Raw genomic sequence first — 20,843 nt, 5'->3', positions numbered from 1 at the left:
AGATGTCCAAGTCAGAATGGCATGTGACTTGAAGGGGGACTTGAAGGTGATGGTGTTCTCATGATTTTGCTGCTGTCCTTCGCGATGGTAGAGGTTACGGGGCTGGGATGTGCTGTCGCAGTAAACTTGGCAAGTTATTAACGCGCTGGTGGTGGAGGGTTTTTTTTATTGAGTTCATTGGCGGGGCGAGGATCAAGAGAAGTGCTCTGTTTGCGAGTGAGTATTCCATCATACTCTTGATTTTGAACTAGATGGTAGAGAGATATCAGGAGGGAAGCTACTTGTTTCAGAGTACCCAGCCTCTGTCCTGCTGTTTTGCCACTTGATATGGCTAATCTAGTTAAGCTTCAGGTCATTGGTGACCCCAAGATATTGATGGTGAAGGACACGGTGATGATGATGCCATCGAAGGTCAGAGAGGGGTGTTTGGAGATTGTCCATTGCTGGCACTTGGGTGGCGTCACTGTTACCTTTCCAAGCCCAGATGTTGTCCAGGACCCGTTGTAGGTTGGTATGGGTGCTTCATTATCAGTGGATTTATGAATGGAGCTGTACTGTAGAATCTTTAGTGAACAGCCCACTCCTGACCTGTGACAGAAGGTGGTTATTGATGAAGCAGCTGTAGATGGTTGGGCCAAGTTTACTGCCCTGAGGAACTCTGCCAGTAGTGTCTGGAGCTGCGATGGTTGGCCTCCGACAACCACGGCCATCTTCCTGTGTGTCGGGTATGACTTCAGCTCCTGGAAGGTTTTCCCTTTGACCCCCATTAACCTTGGTTTTGCTATAACTCCTTGGTGCCATACTGAGTCAACTGCAGCTACACTCACCTCTTCTCTGGCAGTCAGCTCTTGCCTCCATGCCTGGAGCTGAGTGGTTCTAGCAGAACCCAAACAGAGCATCGGCAAGCAGGTTATTGGTGTGTAGATGTTTGGTGGCACTATTAATGACTTCTTTCACTGCTTTACTGATGACGAGGAGAAAGGTGATAGGGCAATAATTGTCCTCATTTCTGTGGATAGGGCATACAATTTTCCACGTTGTTTGGTAAATACCACTGTCATTGCTGCTCTGGAATAGCTCGGCTCGGAGAGCAGCTTGTTATGGTATGAAGGTCTTCAGTACCGACTGCCAGGGTGTTATCAAGGCTCATAGCTTTTGCTGGTGTATTCAGCCACTTTTTAATGTACCATGGAATGAACCAAATTGGCTGGACATTAGCATCTATGATGGTGGGGACCTCAAAGGAAGGCTGAGTAGGATTGTCGTCTCATAGGAGACTGCAATATCTCCCCACCTCTAATCACAGCATCTAACTGCCTCTTAAATAACTCCAGAGATTTTACTGCCTCTTTTTGTTTGCTTTGGTCTTATCTGACCATTATATGGAAGAAAACCTTATTGTCTATATAAACCTAATTCTGAGAATCTGCCCATACGGTCAAGTCAAAGTTGATGATGCTCCATTTCCCGGTAACAATGATGATTTGAAAAGTAATTCATTGGGATGTGCTGAGGACATTAAAGGTGCTATATAACTGCAAGTTCTTTCTTTACTCTACCTACTGAACATTTTGGAGCTGTATGTTCAAACTACTGACTCCTGGGAGCTGTGACCTCTTTAGCTTCTTAACACTGGAGGTTATTCTCAGTCAATTCAACATAGATCTTAAAAGTTAAACCCTGCCCAAGAATAATATTCTGGCAAAAAAGATGTGGTATTAATGGGATTGCCCACCTGGTCAGTCCAGGTTTTGCTTGGAATCCATCAGTTTCCAATATTATAATGAGAAATTTTGTTCAAGGCTTTATGGCAACTGTGTTTAACAAGGATCTTATGCAGCTGTCTGTGAATGCAGTCTAAATGTGACGGGTCTGATCCTTATCTGCACTGTGGCGAAATTTGGAGTAGAACGCAAATCACAGATTAATCCATTGACTGCTGAGTTCCTAAGAAGTTGGATAGTTTCCTATGTTATGATTCTGTCAGCGCGCTCCATCTGTTTCCTCAGAAGTCTAAAATGTGCTCATTTCTCTCAGGGCAAGTTGCAGGCTTTTTCAGATACTGTTTTTTTTCCCCCAGTACTCTTATTTGAACTAAAAATAAAACCTGCCCCCAGAATTCAGTCAAAGACCAAATACATAACAATTCTGTGAATTCTAAAATTAAGGATGTGCACAAATGTCTAACAAATTTAAAATTTGCTTATTTTCAACGGTCTCTCAAAGTTCCTTGTTGAGATTCATAATCTAGCTATAGAAAAAAAACTTTGGATGAAATGCAGAAAAAAGTCGAAAGAAGTATAGAAAAGAAGAAAATGATGAAATTAGTCAGAATGAAGATCAGGAAAACATCAACTAACTGAAAAGGGTTCAAAATATCAAGAATATTAAGGATGCTTTGGAAAATCCCCAAATTCTTCTATGCTTATTTTCATAGTATTGCTGTACATAATGACATTTATGCTGTATTTGTATCAGGACGAAGAGAGAGATAGATAATATTCATTTTTACAACGAAGGCCACTGGGTTGTGGATGGAATCAGAAAATATATTCACAAGAACACTGGTAAATATCCCAGAATTCCAAGTAATAAAAACCGAGTTTGTATTGGTTGTGATAAACCAGTGGCCATAGATATGATGCAGCCTTGCACAGTTTCTGTTCTCTGTTTTCCGTCTCCTTCCCTTCCCCCACTGCCCTGCAAGGAACGACTTTCAATGTTTCTGGTTGACAGATTCTTAGAGGTCTAAAGCAATATTTCACACTGTGTCGCTTCCTTTGTTTCTGAAGGTCCTGCAAGGTTCAGTTTGGAAATCCCCCTGTCTCTCAAATAAATGGAGCCTATACTAGAACAGATGTTGGACAAAGAAACTTGTTAAATTTAAGCTGGCTAGTCATCCGGGTGTTGATATATGGCTCTGGGATGCTTGCTATATTCAGTACGTCCTGACAAAAGTCAAGAGTTGGTTGCCTGGGACAAGAGTAAGAACACATGTCCTTCACATATTGAAATCCCTTTTTGAAGTGCCCAGTTATACTGTTTCAAACTCAACTGGTCTCCACAGCAATGAACAAGCCAGCTATGCCTTGTGCAAGGTGCTGTACCTCCCAAAGCTGCCCCATCTCTTTTTTTCCTTCCCTCCCCCCCCTCCCCAAAATTAGTGAATTTTGTAATCCTTCAGATAGAAAAGATCCAACTAAATCAGATTGCTTGCAGTTGCGAATGTTATTAGTTTTGCAACTACATTCAGAAGCCCGTGACCATATAAAACATGCATTCCTGATGTATATTTTTAAAGTCTAAAAATGTGTTCACTTGATACTGAATGTGTTGCCAAATGTTGAAGTGTATGTTGCTGGGTACATTCCCCATCATTTTGTCTTGAGTGAGCTCAGTACATCATAGAAAGTAGGATACTTGAGAGTGGCCTTTGTTTTGAGCAGTTGCCTCAATTGTAAGATGTGTGAGTACGTGTGATGTGGTATAAGAGCCAGGAAGGAAAGTGCCTGCTCTCCTGCCACTTACTTTGTTAAAGCATCCAGTTTGTTGCAAGGGAAAACTGGAGAAGAGAGAAGAAAGTAGTAAGGTATTGAGTCAAAATGCTGAGCATGGGTGGGTGAGGAAACAGGGCAGGAAAAGATCCAGTGTAGGCCAAAAGTACCAGTTTGCAAAATGTTGGAAATATGCAGCAAGTCAGTTAGCACTTGTAAAGAGAAAAGAGAGGTTCTAAGGATGATCTCATCAGAATCCCGATGAAGGATACAGAGCTGAAATGCCGTAACCTGTCTTTTCTCGAAACGGATACTGACTGACCTGCGTATTTCCAACATTATCTGTTTTTATTTGATATTACTAGCATTTCCTTTTTGAATTTGGAAACTAAAATATTCACTCTTTGGATCCTAAATTAATGCTGTGAGGGCTGAAAGATGTAATGTTTCTAAGAAGTTTGGGCTTCCTTGTGACGTGGGAGGATATGGAGTCGGAAGCTCAGCTCAGGGACTGCGTGTTCTTGGACTCTATATCATGATTTTTGTCCACGCGCTATTGCATGGCAGCCATTTATATAGGATCTTTTCTTGATATAATCTGCCATTTTTTATATTTTGTTATCGTTTGCGCTTTCACCCCTCCCCACCAAATTCTAATTTTATATTGTAGGCACTAAACTGTTCAATGACTCATCAGTATGGACTAAACTGTTCAATGACTTATCAGTATGGACTAATATATTTAGGGTGCTGTCCATTAGTAATTATATTGTATTCACTCTTTCAGGTCTGCCTGACTTGCTGCCCACGTGATGTAATGGTCCGAATTGATCAGTTCTGCCGAACACATAACATAAAATTTTTTGCTGGTGATGTCTTCGGTTACCATGGTTATATGTTTGCGGATTTGGGAGAGCACGAGTTTGTGGAGTAAGTTTAAATAATTAAATTGCTTTTTCCACAAATGCATCTCAACGTAATCTGAACTGATTTTCTTTGGCTACAAAGAGTACTGGTAAACTATTTCCCCCTCATTCCTATTGAAAATACTATTTGTAACTAAATTCACAATGACATCCCCTGTAACTGTTGTGCATCATCCCTCAGCTTCCTCCTTGTCCTCTCTGCAGCCTTTGACTTGGCCGACCACATCATCTTCCTCCAAAGCCTCTCCTCCATCGTCCAGCTCAGTTTCATTGCCCTCACTTGATTCCACTCTTACCTATCCGTTCATAGCCAGAGTATGTCCAGCAATAGCTTCTATTCATACTCTTACACTGGAGCCCCCCCTGGATGAGTTTCAGTCAAACTTTGCTTTTGTAATAGTTTTCATCAAGTCACAAGAGAACTGCGTGACAAGTAGGAGACAAACCGCTATTCACTGGGCAATATCAAATTGGTTTTGTACAATGAAGCGATGACTGTCTTATCGAAGATGTAAATATGTTATTGCAGTAGAGCACTGAAAATGTAACCTGCAGCCAATTTTAATCTCCCATTTTAATTTTCTTCAGAGAGAAGCAAAAGGTGGTAAAAGTTGGACCAGGTGAGGAAGATGGGCCTAAAGCTAAAAAAGTGAAGATTGATCCAAATGAAACCACCATGGTCAAAAAGGTATGTAAATCATTAGGTCTGTTATTAAAGCAATGCTGCAATTTTGGCTCGTGGAGACAAGGGTAGGAGGGGGCATTTGATTATTAACCAGATTTGGAAGGAATGATGCTTCTGTTTTAATATATTGATCCAAGTCGAAGTTTAGAGATGCATCCATCACTCCTGGTATCATGTAAACATTTCTGTGCTGCACTTTTTTTAAAAAAAAGTATACTTAAACAATAATTTCCAATCTACAGGGAAACTTTCTCAATGACAGAAGTACCTTTTTAATTTACCTCCGGAGTCAGACTTTTTAAAAAAAGAGAAAATCAGTCATTTGCTCTGGTTTCTCCTGACCTCTAGTTGACTTCAGGATCAACTGAAGAGCAGTTAATCTCAAGACAACACAGCAGTTAGACCGTGCACCTGTACAAGGTTGCACACAGCTGCACTTTAGTGTCAGAATACCATATTGTGCCTGGCCTTGTGCTCCTCTCCTTCTGAAACAGTGCATCCTCTTTCTTGCCATGAGCAAAACCAATCAGCTAGAATACATAAATTTGTTTTTTTTAAAAAAATGCTACTCTCTTCTAACATTTGGGTGAAATAGAACCCAGTATTCCCACTGTCTAATTTTCCCCTAATATCTGCAAGGCAATTTGAAATCTTTGTTAAATCTTTGAAAGTGGGTTTAGTTCATGGAGGTGCTTGAGTCAATTAATAAGCATTTCTCATCACCCTTTTATCTGCGTGCAGCATGTGCAACAAGGTACTATATCACCCTTTTATCTGTTAGTACCTTGTTGCACATGCTGCACGCAGTAGTACTTGGCTAATGCTGCCGTTTTCCAACTTGCTGATCTCTCGATCAGCATCCAGGACAGGAAAGGCTGCTGATGCGCATTACTTCCGATGAGGCAACTTGCTGTGACAAGATCTGTCGCTAGTTTAAGCTGACTGGCTCCCTGCTAAGTTTTGAGAACTGAAATGGTAGGTATTGGTGGGAGAGAATTACATTATCTCCTGCAAGGGAGGAGTTTGTGATGTATTTTCCTAAATGCAGGAAACATTACACATTTAAAGTGCTCTTCTCCTCCCCCTCCCCCCTCCCAGACACACAAATATACGCACCTGCTTACTGTCAACTTTAATAGCATAAAGTATTCACCAGAAAGGTGAAGTTTACTCAACTGAATATCTCAAGACCCTGTCATGAAACATTCTGACCAAAGTGCAATGCTTATGGATTTGTATGCCCTGGGGATCATTGAATTTTCAGTTAAAACAGCTATATAAATGCAAGTCCTTTCCTTTTTCGTTAAAGTGCCAAACCTGTACCACTGTTTCCTTTTTTGCTTTTTATTGTTTGTTTCCCAAATCTGTTCAATCCATCAATGTGCTATTTTTCTGTTCATGGAGTAATTTTTTTTTGCATATCTTTTTAATAAACTCCATCGTTGGTATGTTTTGGTACTGTTGAAACAGGATCACGCAGTGCATACAGTTTGTTTTAGTTTTGGATGCTGCAGTCAATTTTCACTGATTTAACTTAAAAGTGGCTCCTGTGTATAGATTCATACTGAGAAATAGCTGCTATGCTGTGTTCAAGGTAATAGTCCCTTTTGTCTCGCTGGCATCATTATAATGAAGGAACATGATCACTGAAATTTGCAAAGAATTTTGGCCCAATCTCTGTGGTATCTCTTAAATTTACACTGTTAAGTATATAGAATATATTGTACCCAGTAAACATCATTGAAATATTTTTGTCAAATGTACATTAAAAGTTATAGCAAATTATCATGCTAGTTTCTATCAAGAGCCACTCGTTACATGCATGCATACATACATAAGAGGACCGTGTAGCTTTGTTACTGATCAAGATCATCACAGTGCACTGCAGTCCATAAATTTCTCAACCCTTGTTTGATTATAACAATAGTGCCGTATCTTTCAAGGTGTAAAGATGACCAGAATCTCTGCTGTTTGTCCTGCATTAGGATTCCAGAAAAACACAAGCACAGCACAATTGTTTCAGAAGCACATTCCATTAAAGAGAATTAAGGTTTGGAGTTGAGCCAGACCAACAGAGGGCAGCTTTGCTTTAAAATCCTGTCTGTTAGCCTGCAGAAGCTGGCTTTTTAAAATTCAATTATTATAGGTAGTGTTCTCCTGAACATGACCCTTATAAGTTGAAAATTTTTAATTCCTTATTATAAGTACTTACTGTATCCTCACAATGCATGGTGATTAGATTTGTATTTGACTGGCAGGATTGAGAGTGTGAGCAGCAGAGATAAAGAGCGATTGTGTTAAACTTAATTGGTTGTCTGAAGGTCCAGTCAGTGTTGCTGCTGATCTCTATAGATGCAGTTGCTCAAAAGTTGCCATTTGTGACTTTTTTTCTGACTGTAGGCTACCCTCTCCTCACCAACAAAATGAAAACAGAGCTCGGCTAAATTGTTGGCTGGAGGCTGCGTTTACATTTGGCAATCGGAGGCACTTCCACAGTATAAAGAGCTTGATAGGGATACTCCCTCTGTGACGGCTGTGGTGAGGTTTCTGATTTTTGCCTCTTTGGCTTGGGTGTTTTTAAGTAAATGTGGATTAAAAGATGACTGCAGACTCCAGGCATTTTCATAGTGTGCCAGGGTCTCCAAGTAGCCAACTATAAGGCAAATGTAAAACTGCTAGAACTCTCTAGCTGTTGGAGGCACACATTTTTAGAGGGTCCACTGAGCGACGAATCTTGAGCTCTAGAACTTTCGTATTTGACTTGCGCTTGATTACGCAAAACCTGTGGAGAAACCAGTGGAATCAGTGAAGTATAAAAGTGCCTTTTGTTGAAAAACTTTATTCAAAACTTCATGTTGTCAGGGAGGGTACAGCTCTCAGATGAAAAGGCAATATTCTCTTAAAGTAATTGCTGTTAATTAAGGCTGATAGGATAAGTACCGGACAGCAGACTTCTTGGCATTATAAAGGCGGTCACTGGTGTGAAATGGCATTCAACAATAACCAGCACTTGGGGAAAATCCCATCTCTTTGTGTGCTGTGTGAGATTGATAGGATCTAGGGGACTTGTCATCTTTTGTCAGGGAATTCTGAATGCACTCTGGAATTCCCCTACTATTCCAGTGCTGATCACACTCCCATCCCTTCTCATGATTAAAACCAGCTGAAGGCAGATTTTGTTGCAATTGCTGTCCAAGTTATGGATGCATAGATCTTTCAAGCAGTAAGAATTCCCAAGTTTTGTAAAACAAGTATCAGGATTCTTAAAATTTCACATCTTTTGCAATGTATAATTGTGTGCGCAATCTTTAGAGCCGTATGCTGTTTCACTGGAACTCCTCCCCAAGATTGCAATAAATGTTAATTGATTTTTTGTTTTTTAATGCTCCCGCAACAGTGAGCATCATGTCGCGCAACTACGTCATGACATGTTGTTACCAATCCCCATGAGGCTTCCATTTCTGAATTCAGTATTTTAGTATTTAACTTTGTCTGGAGAAAATTGAACTTTTATAAAGTGTGCGTGAGCTTTATTGCACTTATATAACATCACATCATAGCTTCGCACAGAGATGGTGCTGCAAAGTTGCCCAGTAGCTGCTGTGGATAAGCAGTTGAATGCCAACCTGTAAATCATAAATTTGAATGATGGAGCTAGCTTATTACCCTCTTTGTGTCAACGTAGTCAGTCATTTAATGCTTAGTAGGGCACAGTGTGAAAGCAAGAATTTTTCTCTTGGGGGTTGGTGAAAAGGAGGCTGATGTTGGTGATTTGGTGTCCCTGCTTTATGAGTCCTTCTCTCGCTGGTGCCTAGTTCCTCTGTAGACAAAGTTTCTCCATTATCAAAGCAGCATCTTGTCTTTAAGAATTATTGAATCGTTCAGCCCATCAGCTCTATGAAAAGGCTGCCCACTTAGTCCTGATAGCCTTTCATTTTTTTTCAAGTATTTATCGTCTTGCCTATTGAAAGCTATTATGGATTCTGCTCCCACCACTATTGCTGATGGGTCCTTCCATGGCCTATCAACCCTTTGCATAAGAGAAATGTCTCCAACCTTTCCTTTTTTTCCGCCATTGGTGAATCCCCGTCAATAAATCCTCCACTTTGGGGTGTGGGTTTAAAGAGAACATCTCCTACTGCTCTTGCAATAAATTAAACGCATCTTGGTTGATGGGCCTGTGATTAGACAACTGACTCTCATTGAATCAGTTTGGAATAGATTGAGAGTTGTGACACACCACAAACTGGTTCAACCAGCTTCTCCACACATTTTCCAATCCCTGCAGTTTGTAGCCTTTCTCTTTAAACCTATGTGAATTCACTTTGTTTTTAAAAAAGCATAGCTGAATCTCAAAATCCATTCAATGATTTAATCAATAGTTGACCTATCTGGTCTTGACCTGCAACTCTACTTAACTTCAAGGCTTGATGATGCCATGCCCTGTCTAAACTAATATCTTCAGTTCAGCACCCTGGAATGACTCCTCAACAAACTATTTTTTAAAAAAATAACACGCTCTACACCACCTTTCCTGAAGGCATTAGACTCCTTGCAGGTTACAGTTCCAAGGTCACCAGGGCAATCGGTGACCGAATTAAGTCAAATTCTGCTTTGATTGCACGGGATTCCAGAAATTCTGCTGGTGTTTTCGGAATAGCTTTCTGTAGTTCTGTCCAATTTTTTTTCCCCATAAAAATGGAACACCAGTGACCCTGCTGTAACATACAAAAGGGGCCTACTGGTTTACAGTGACTGAATAAGTCAAATTTGTTTGTATTACATGGAGTTCCAGAACTTTTCTGCCACGTTTTGTGAATTGCATTCCATGCTTCCACCTGTGGGAAAAACGGTGGGCCTTGCTTGAGCGATCAAAATAAAAGTGGGTATTTGACCACAGGGAGCATCACAGTTGAGCCTGATCCTGTGCTCACCTGCAGAATCTGAAGCCTGAAATCTGGCTGTTTCTTACCCTCCACCACAATTTCTCCTCAACGAAGGTGCATCGAAACCAGTCATGGATCCCCCATACTGCCCTGGCTGAGCTCAACAAAGATAACACAGATTGTGAATCAGACCTGGGATGTTCCTAGTCTGTGTGGCACAGCTACCCACTGGGCAAACCAGAGGGAGCTGAATTTCAGTATTTTAACATTGTCTGAACCAGTGCAGTGTTAGCACTAGTATGTCAGTGAAATGTAATAGTGGCAGAATCACATTTTCGTGCTAGGTCCACTTGAACTAGTCGTTATTTTACTGAACTAGTAATCCAGAGGCCAGGACTTATAATCCAGAGAACGAGTTCAAATCTTGCCACGGCAGTTTGAGAATTTGAATTCAATTTTTTAAAAATCTGGATATAAAAAGATGGTATCAGTCAAAAAAAATGACCATGAAGCTATCGGACGGTCATAAAAACCCATCTGGTTCATTAATGCCCTTTAGGAAAGGAAACCTGCTGCCCTCACCCAGTCTGGCCTATATGTGACTCTAGTCCCACACAAACATGGTGGACTCATAACTGCCCTCTGAAGTGGCCTAATAAACCACTCAGTCGTACCAGACCACTTAACAGCATTGTTGGAGCAAATTCACGACATGGACTGCAGCAATTTAAGAAGGGGGCTCACTACCTTCTCAGGGCAACCAGAGGTGAGAAATAAATGCCGGCCTTACCAGTGATGCCCGCATCCCGAGAATGAATTTTTTAAAAACTGAGAAAAGATGAGTAATAAATGTTGTCCTTTCAAACCTAAAGAACTCACTTATCCTGACGATATGAAAGGTGCTATATCTTAGTGTTTTACAGCTAATGAAATACTTTTGAAGTGTAGTTGTTATGTAGGCAAACGTGTTAGCCCCACAAACAGCAATGAGAAACTCCTCCGCTGTTCTTCGAATAATGCCATAGGATCCATCCGTGAGGGCAGATGGGGCCTCGGTTTAACATCTGTATGACAGTGCAGCACTGTAGTGTCAGCCTAGACTGCAAGAGTATTTTGAGCTTTATAACACTAGGGTGAAATACTGGTAGTTACAGGTCTGTCGCTGAACGTAGTACTAATTCAAGATGATGTATTGACAAGATGATGTTGCACAAGAAGTTGGTTTGCTCAAATTGGTTTTTCCTATGGTTTATTAATACCAACATTTTAAATAAGTCACAGTAGCATTATGATAGCTCATTCTCCGATAGTATTGAAGTTTTTGTTCTGGATGTGTCTGACTCCAGGCCAGGGAGTGTGTTAGTCTACTGGACCCTGCAAGCTCTAGTTAACACTTCAGCCCTGTTCAGTGTTACAGGGTGAAAGGAACCAGATATCTTGAAGATGAAGGCAGAGTCTTAAGTGAAAGACTGATTGGAAATAAACAAATAGGCAACACAAAAGAATTCTAAAGTTTTACTCATGCCCCTGCTAGCTCAGGGAGAGTCTGAATACGATAGTCCAGCAAAATGCTCCTGCTCAGAAGGAGGTGGAGATATCTGACACAGCCCCCACAGGAAATGACTTCAATTAACTTCAACCAAGGGTACTATTGATGTTGGTCTCTGACTTGCAGAACACAGCAAGTAAAAGCTATCACTCACTTCAGGGCCTGGCTTTTAATATTTTAGAACACGTAAACCACTGAAGAAGAAAAGGCTTACTGAGACCTTTCCTTCCATAGAGCCAATGATATGTGATTGGTCGTGAATTTTACATTTTAATCTACCTGTCTCCACACCCCAAACAAGTAAATCCAGTAAAACGTGAGGGTCGTTAGCTTTTCCCAGTGGCATAGTAGATGAAGCCACTGCCCAGTGTAGATCGACCATACTGTCCCAGTTCCCAACCCCACTCTGTGCTAAGTTAGCAGGTCTCAGCAAGGATAGCAGTTTGGGAGTAACAACTGAGCTTTAGTGTTGCTGGGCTAAGGAGGTGAAAATAAATTAGCTACGGTTCTTTGTCCTGATCACTGCCCAGTGGCCCCCTACTGGAAAATGTGTATATTACCAGGCTGGGCTGTGATACCCTTCACAGTGGAATAGCCTGTTTAACTGTCCTTTGTCTAGACTAACACATGATTCGTCAATTGGTTGGAGAAATAGAGGAGAAAATGGTGGGGGAGAAGGAGGAACTTGAAAATACCTATTTAATCTAGCCTCCTAAATTATACAGCCAGACCAGTTCCCTTCCTTCACATAACCTTTTATATTCAAATTGAATATTGAACCCTGTAGAGGGAAAATTTATTGAGGAAATGGTGGGGACCAGCAGAAATGCTTGGTAATTATGGCCCTAATCTCTGGAATTCCTTCCCTAAATCTCTTTACCTCTCTCTCCTCCTTTTAAGATACTCCTTAAAACCTACCTCACCTGTCCTAATATCTCCTCGTGCAGCTCGGTGTCAAAGTTTGTCCGATTACGCTCCTGTGAAGCGCCTTGGGATGTTTTACTACGTTAAAGACGCTATATAAATGCAAGTTGTTGTTGTTTTTGCCGTGACCCTTTTACCCAAACCGCAACGGACACAACAGTCAAAGATGAAAAAAGGCCTTTTTAAAAATTTGTTCATGGGATGTGGCCGTTTCTGGCGAGACCAGCATTTATTGCCCTTGAGAAGGTGGTGGTGAGCCGCCGCCTTGAACCGCTGCAGTCCGTGTGGTGAAGTTTCTCCCACAGTGCTGTTAGGAAGGGAGTTCCAGGATTTTGACCCAGCGACGATGAAGGAACGGCGATATATTTCCAAGTCGGGATGGTGTGTGACTTGGAGGGGAACGTGCAGGTGATGTTGTTCCCATGTACCTGCTGCTCTCTAGTCGGTAGAGGTCGTGGGTTTGGGAGAAGTCTTGGCGAGTTGCTGCAGTGTATCCTGTGGATGGTACACACTGCAGCCATTGTGTGCCGGTGGTGAAGGGAGTGAATGATTGGGGTGGTGGATGGGGTGCCAATCAAGCAGGCTGTTTTGTCCTGGATGGTGTCGAGCTTCTTGAGTGTTGCTGTAGCAGAACTCATCCAGGCAAGTGGAGAGCATTCCATCACACTCCCGATTTGTGCCTTGTAGATGGTGGAAAGGCTTTGGGGAGTCAGGAGGTGAGTCACACGCCGCAGAATACCCAGCCTCTGACCTGCTCTTGTAGCCACAGTATTTATGTGGCTGGTCCAGTTAAGTTTCTGGTCAATGGTGACCCCTAGGATGTTGGTGGGGGATTGGGAATGGTAATGCCGTTGAATGTCATGGGTTGGTGGTTAGACACTCTCTTGTTGGAGATGGTCATTGCCTGGCACTTGTCTGGCACGAATGTTACTTGCCACTTATCAGCCCAAGCCTGGATGTTGTCCAGGTCTTGCTGCATGCGGGCTCGGACTGCTCCATTATTTGAGGGGTTTCGAATGGAACTTAACACTGCAATCATCAGCGAACATCCCCATTTCTGACCTTATGATGGAGGGAAGGTCATTGATGAAGCAGCTGAGGTTGGTTGGGCCTAGGACACTGCCCTGAGGAACTCCTGCAGCAATGTCCTGGGGCTGAGATGATTGGCCTCCAACAATCACTACCATCTTCATTTGTACTAGGTATGACTCCAGCCACTGGAGAGTTTTCCCCCTGATTCCCATTGACTTCAATTTTACTAGGGCTCCTTGGTGCCACACTCTGTCAAATGCTGCCTTGATGTCAAAGGCAGTCACTCTCACCTCACCTCTGGAATTCAGCTCTTTTGTCCATGTTTGGACCAAGGCTGTAATGAGGTCTGGAGCCGAGTGGTCCTGGCGGAACCCAAACTGAGCATCGGTGAGCAGGTTATTGGTGAGTAAGTGCCGCTTGATAGCACTGTCGACGACACCTTCCATCACTTTGCTGATGATTGAGAGTAGACTGATGGGGCAGTAATTGGCTGGATTAGGTTTGTCCTGCTTTTTGTGGAGAGGACATACCTGGGCAATTTTCCACATTGTCGGGTAGATGCCAGTGTTGTAGCTGTACTGGAACAACTTGGCTAGAAGCGTGGCTAGTTCTGGAGCACAAGGCTTCAGCACTACAGCTGGGATGTTGTTGGAGCCCATAGACTGCTGTATCCAGTGCATTCAGCCGTTTCTTGATATCACGTGGAGTGAATCGAATTGGCTGAAGACTGGCTTCTGTGATGGTGGGGATATCAGGAGGAGGCCGAGATGGATTGTCCACTCGGCACTTCTGGCTGAAGATGGTTGCAAACGCTTCAGCCTTCTCTTTTGCACTCACGTGCTGGACTCTGCCATCATTGAGGATGGGGATGTTGTTTAATTGTCCACCACCATTCATGACTGGATGTGGCAGGACTGCAGAGCTTTGATCTGATCCGTTGGTTGTGGAATCGCTTAGCTCTGTCTATAGCATGTTGCTTCCGCTGTTTAGCATGCATATAGTCCTGAGTCATAGCTTCACCAGGTTGGCACCTCATTTTTAGGTACGCCTGGTGCTGCTCCTGGCATGCTCTTTTACACTCCTCATTGAACCAGGGTTGATCCCCTGGCTTGTTGGTAATGGTAGAGTGAGGAATATGCCGAGCCATGAGGTTACAGATTGTGCTGGAATACAATTCTGCTGCTGCTGATGGCCCACAGCGCCTCATGGATGCCCAGTTCTGTTCTGAATCTATCCTATTTAGCACGGTGGTAGTGCCGCACAACACGTTGGATGGTATCCTCAGTGCGAAGACGGGACTTCGTCTCCACAAGGACTGTGCTGTGGTCACTCCTACCAATACTGTCATGGACAGATACATTTGCGACAGGTAGATTGGTGAGGACGTGGTCAAGTAAGTTTTTCCCTCGTGTTGGTTCACTCACCACCTGCCGCAGGCCCAGTCTGCCCGCTATGTCCTTCAGGACTTGGCCAGCTCGGTCAGTGGTGGTGCTACCGAGCCACTCTTGGTGATGGACATTGAAGTCCCCCACTCAGAGTACATTCTGTACCCTTGCTACCCTCAGTGCTTCCTCCAAGTGGTGCTCAACATGGAGGAGGACTGATTCATTAGCTGAGGGAGGGCGGTAGGTGGTAATCAGCAGGAGGTTTTCTTGCCCATGTTTGACCTGATGCCATGAGATTTCATGGGGTCCAGAGTCAGTGTTGAGGACTCCCACCTCTGGTGGGTCTGTCCTGCCAGTGGGACAGGACGTACCCAGGGATGATGATGGAAGAGTCTGGGACGTTGGCTGAAAGGTATGATTCTGTGAGTATGGCTATGTCAGGCTGTTGCTTGACTAGTCTGTGGGACAACTCTCCCAATTTTGGCACAAGTCCCCAGATGTTAGTGGGAGGACTTTGCAGGGTCGACTGGGCTTGGTTTGCCTTTGTCGTGTCCAGTGCCGGGTGGTCCATCCGGTTTTATTATTCTTATGACTTTTTTTAGCGAGATTTTACAACTGAGTGGCTTGCTAGGGCAGTTCAGGGGGCAATTAAGAATTAACCACATTGCTGTGGGTTTTGGAGTCACATCTCGGCCAGACCGGGTAAGGGCGGCAGGCTTCCTTCCCTAAAGGACATTAGTGAACCAGATGGGTTTTTACGACAATCCGGTAGTTTCATGGCCACCGTTACTGATACTAGTATTTTAGTTCCAGATTTTATTTAATTAATTGAATTTAATTAATTGAATTTAAATTCCCCAGCTGTCGTAGTGGGATTTGAACCATAACTCTGGATTATTAGTCCAGGCCTACTGGATTACTAGTCCAGTAACATAACTACTATGCTATCGTACCCTGATTGAATGCGTTGATGCTCACACTTTTGTACTCTAACTTGCAGGAAAAGTTAATCAGTCTACTGTCTTTCCCACTTTAGTGTTGCATGCTAGGGTAGTTCAGGGGGCAATTAAGAATTAACCACATTGCTGTGGGTTTTGGAGTCACATCTCGGCCAGACCGGGTAAGGACGGCAGGTTTCCTTCCCTAAAGGACATTAGTGCAAAGGGTACGGTAGCATAGTGGTTATGTTACTGGACTAGTAATCCAGAGGCCTGGACTAAAATCCAGAGTCATGAGTTCAAATCCCGCCACGGCAGCTGGCGAATTTAAATTCAATTAATTAATTTAATTAATTAAATAAAAATCTGGAATTAAAATACTAGTATCAGTAATGGCCATGAAACTACCGGATTGTCGTAAAAACCCATCTGGTTCACTAATGTCCTTTAGGGAAGGAAACCTGCCGTCCTTACCCGGTCTGGCCTATATGTGACTCCAGACCCACAGCAATGTGGTTGATTCTTAATTGCCCTCTGAAATGGCCTAGCAAGCCACTCAGTTGTAAAATCTCGCTACGAAAAGTCATAATAAGAATAAAACCGGACGGACCACCCGGCATTGGACCACTAGGCACCGGACACGACAACGGCAACGGCAAACCAAGCCCAGTCGACCCTGCAAGGTCCTCCTTACTAACATTTGGGGACTTGTGCCAAAATTGGGAGAGCTGTCCCACAGACTAGTCAAGCAACAGCCTGACATCGCCATACTCACAGAATCATACCTTTCAGCCAACGTCCCAGACTCTTCCATCACCATCCCTGGGTATGTTCTGTCCCACCGGCAGGACAGACCCACCAGAGGTGGCGGTACAGTGATATACAGCCAGGAGGGAGTGGCCCTGGGAGTCCTCAACATTGACTCTGGACCCCATGAAATCTCATGGCATCAGGTCAAACATGGGCAAGGAAACCTCCTGCTGATTACCACCTACCGTCCTCCCTCAGCTGATGAATCAGTCCTCCTCTATGTTGAGCACCACTTGGAGGAAGCACTGAGGGTAGCAAGGGCACAAAATGTACTCTGGGTGGGGGACTTCAATGTCCATCACCAAGCGTGGCTCGGTAGCACCACTACTGACCGAGCTGGCCGAGTCCTGAAGGACATAGCTGGCAGACTGGGCCTGCGGCAGGTGGTGAGCGAACCAACACGAGGGAAAAACTCACTTGACCACGTCCTCACCAATCTACCTGTCGCAAATGCATCTGTCCACGACAGTATTGGTAGGAGTGACCACCGCACAGTCCTCGTGGAGATGAAGTCCCGTCTTCGCACTGAGGACACCATCCAACGTGTTGTGTGGCACTACCACCATGCTAAATGGGATAGATTCAGAACAGATCTAGCAGCTCAAAACTGGGCATCCATGAGGCACTGTGGGCCATCAGCAGCAGCAGAATTGTATTCCAGCACAATCTGCAACCTCAGGGCCCGGCATATTCCTCACTCTACCATTACCAACAAGCCAGGGGATCAACCCTGGTTCAATGAGGAGTGTAGAAGAGCATGCCAGGAGCAGCACCAGGCGTACCTAAAAATGAGGTGCCAACCTGGTGAAGTTACAACTTAGGACTACATGCATGCTAAATAGCGGAAGCAACATGCTATAGACAGAGCTAAGCGATTCCACAACCAACGGATCAGATCAAAGCTCTGCAGTCCTGCCACATCCAGTCGTGAATGGTGGTGGACAATTAAACAACTAACGGGAGGAGGAGACTCTGCAAACATCCCCATCCTCAATGATGGCGGAGTCCAGCACGTGAGTGCAAAAGAGAAGGCTGAAGTGTTTGCAACCATCTTCAGCCAGAAGTGCCGAGTGGATGATCCATCTCGGCCTCCTCCCGATATCCCCACCATCACGGAAGCCAGTCTTTCGGCCAATTCGATTCACTCCACGTGATATCAAGAAACGGCTGAGTGCACTGGATACAGCAAAGGCTATGGGCCCCGACAACATCCCAGCTGTAGTGCTGAAGACTTGTGCTCCAGAACTAGCTGCGCCTCTAGCCAAGCTGTTCCAGTACAGCTACAACACTGGCATCTACCCGACAATGTGGAAAATTGCCCAGGTATGTCCTGTCCACAAAAAGCAGGACAAATCCAATCCGGCCAATTACCGCCCCATCAGTCTACTCTCAATCATCAGCAAAGTGATGGAAGGTGTCGTCGACAGTGCTATCAAGTGGCACTTACTCACCAATAACCTGCTCATCGATGCTCAGTTTGGGTTCCGCCAGGACCACTCGGCTCCAGACCTCATTACAGCCTTTGTCCAAACATGGACAAAAGAGCTGAATTCCAGAGGTGAGGTGAGAGTGACTGCCTTTGACATCAAGGCAGCATTTGACAGAGTGTGGCACCAAGGAGCCCTAGTAAAATTGAAGTCAATGGGAATCAGGGGGAAAACTCTCCAGTGGCTGGAGTCATACCGAGCACAAAGAAAGATGGTAGTGGTTGTTGGAGGCCAATCATCTCAGCCCCAGGACATTGCTGCAGGAGTTCCTCAGGGCAGTGTCCTAGGCCCAACCATCTTCAGCTGCTTCATCAATGACCTTCCCTCCATCATAAGGTCAGAAATGGGGATGTTTGCTGATGACTGCACAGTGTTCAGTTCCATTCGCAATCCCTCAAATAATGAAGCAGTCCGAGCCCGCATGCAGCAAGACCTGGACAACATCCAGGCTTGGGCTCATAAGTGGCAAGTAACATTCGCACCAGATAAGTGCCAGGCAATGACCATCTCCAACAAGGGAGAGTCTAACCATCTCCCCTTGACATTCAACGGCATTACCATCGCCGAATCCCCCACCATCAACATCCTGGGGGTCACCATTGACCAGAAACTGAACTGGACCAGCCATATAAATACTGTAGCTACGAGAGCAGGTCAGAGACTGGGTATTCTGCGGCGAGTGACTCACCTCCTGACTCCCCAAAGCCTTTCCACCATCTACAAGGCACAAGTCAGGAGTGTGATGGAATACTCTCCACTTGCTTGGATGAGTGCAGCTCCAACAACACTCAAGAAGCTCGACACCATCCAAGATAAAGCAGCCCACTTGATTGGCACCCCATCCACCACCCTAAACATTCACTCCCTTCACCACCGGCGCACTGTGGCTGCAGTGTGTACCATCCACAGGATGCACTGCAGCAACTCGCCAAGGCTTCTTCGACAGCACCTCCCAAACCCGCGACCTCTACCACCTAGAAGGACAAGAGCAGCAGGCACATGGGAACAACACCACCTGCATGTTTCCCTCCAAGTCACACACCATCCTGACTTGGAAATATATCGCTGTTCCTTCATTGTCGCTGGGTCAAAATCCTGGAACTCCCTTCCTAACAGCACTGTGGGAGAACCGTCACCACACGGACTGCAGCGGTTCAAGAAGGCGGCTCACCACCACCTTATCGAGGGCAATTAGGGATGGGCAATAAATGTTGGCCTCGCCAGCGACGCCCACATCCCATGAACGAATAATTTTTAAAAATTTGATGTGCTTACAATATATTTCACCATGCAGGTGTTTTATGTAGTGGAGGATAATGAAGGTGAGTCAAAAAGACTCAGCAAAAGTAGATTAAAGCTGGCGATGTAAGATGTTTTTCTTAAATTTGTTCACCGTTTTCTGAACTTGAGTTCGTGGCTAGTTTCCGCAGTGTTATTGTCTGATCTGGTCTGATCTGATTTGCCTTTTAGAATAAAGTGATGAGGCTCAGCAACCTAACAAAAATCTTTTGTGGTTTTGATTATTTTTATAATTCTATGATCTAGCTTCTACAGACCAATCAAAGCAACGCTGCAGCATGGAGTGGAATATCTTGTGGTATTGGTGTAAAGACCATTATTAGGTGTGTCCACAAGTGGGTACATTTTCCAGGAAATGTGGTTTTTGTGGAGCATTATCCTTTCAGAAAAGCTTATCTGAAGATCTAGAAAACTCTATCCTCTCTCTCCCCAACAATCTTTATTTCATGTCACTTTATATATTCTTAAGCAAGCCTTGTCAATTTTGTTTACTCAGACTGATTTAGAAATAGACATCATTAAATATGTTGAAGTAATGATATATATAAATAGTATTGTGGATAAATATGCTACTGAGTGTTCTACTGAGTCCTATAGACTGGAGGGCCCCAGGTTTGTGTACAGCTCGAGTGCTGCAGTTGGCTGCAATGTTCCTGGCGTAAGGAGGAAGGGAATCTGCTCTGGCTGTTTCCTCAATTCACTATCTAGTGATTTGTGCTGAATAAGGTGTCTGCATGAATGTCTGCTAAGAAAAAGACGAGGCTTATTGGTCATAACCATCCCACAATCGAGTAACGGCTTGCATTTGGGTGGTATGGTTTTGGAAGAAAGCTCACTTGGCTGATATATTGAGGGGGAATTCTGGCACTTTTGGAACCATTCCACGTCAGGGACTGATACTTTCAAATAAGGGGAAATTGAGCGGGCGGGTGGGACGAGTGGCGGACAGACATTTAAAATAACATCTATATAAATACACATTGACTGTAGAATTCCTGGTGATCAACTGAAGATTGTGGGTTTTATTTTTTTGTTAAATCTGTAGCCGTGTAAATCATTTTGTGTAAATGTCATCTGAACCTCCAGGGATATGGGCAGGACTGACAGTACATAGTAACACATCACTGCTGACAGTAAAAACTGACCAAGTGGAAGGAAACCTGACATAAGATGTTTATAAGCCACTATCTTTGCTGTTGTGGTGCATGATGCCATTTGAACCACTTAGTTGAATTAAATTGCCTTGTAAATATTATTACCTACCCCTTCATTTTATCTGTATTTTTATTTCAGAAAGAGAACAGTGGGCAGTGTGTTATTGAATAGATTTTGGGATGAAATGAGGAAAGATAATTTTGCTACTTCAGTGCAGGACACTGGCATTTTAAGAAGAAGTAACTTCAGTCGAAGTGTCCAAATATGTTGAAG

At 43.8% G+C, this 20,843-nt stretch overlaps 1 protein-coding gene across 2 annotated transcripts in view; it reads left to right on the top strand.

The window, feature by feature from the left end:
* Positions 1-20,843, top strand: part of sae1 (SUMO1 activating enzyme subunit 1) — a 92,025-nt gene that overhangs the window by 15,957 nt on the left and 55,225 nt on the right. For both annotated transcript variants that reach the window (XM_067974985.1, XM_067974986.1), the window contains exons 4-5: positions 4,282-4,424; positions 5,009-5,108. In XM_067974985.1, coding sequence (XP_067831086.1) covers positions 4,282-4,424; positions 5,009-5,108 — 243 coding nt within the window. The remainder of the gene's footprint in view (positions 1-4,281; positions 4,425-5,008; positions 5,109-20,843) is intronic.

The sequence above is a fragment of the Heptranchias perlo genome, chromosome 41 (assembly GCF_035084215.1).
Source record: "Heptranchias perlo isolate sHepPer1 chromosome 41, sHepPer1.hap1, whole genome shotgun sequence".
In the NCBI taxonomy this organism is placed as follows: Eukaryota; Metazoa; Chordata; class Chondrichthyes; order Hexanchiformes; family Hexanchidae; genus Heptranchias; species Heptranchias perlo.
This window is presented reverse-complemented; position numbering and strand designations above follow the sequence as displayed.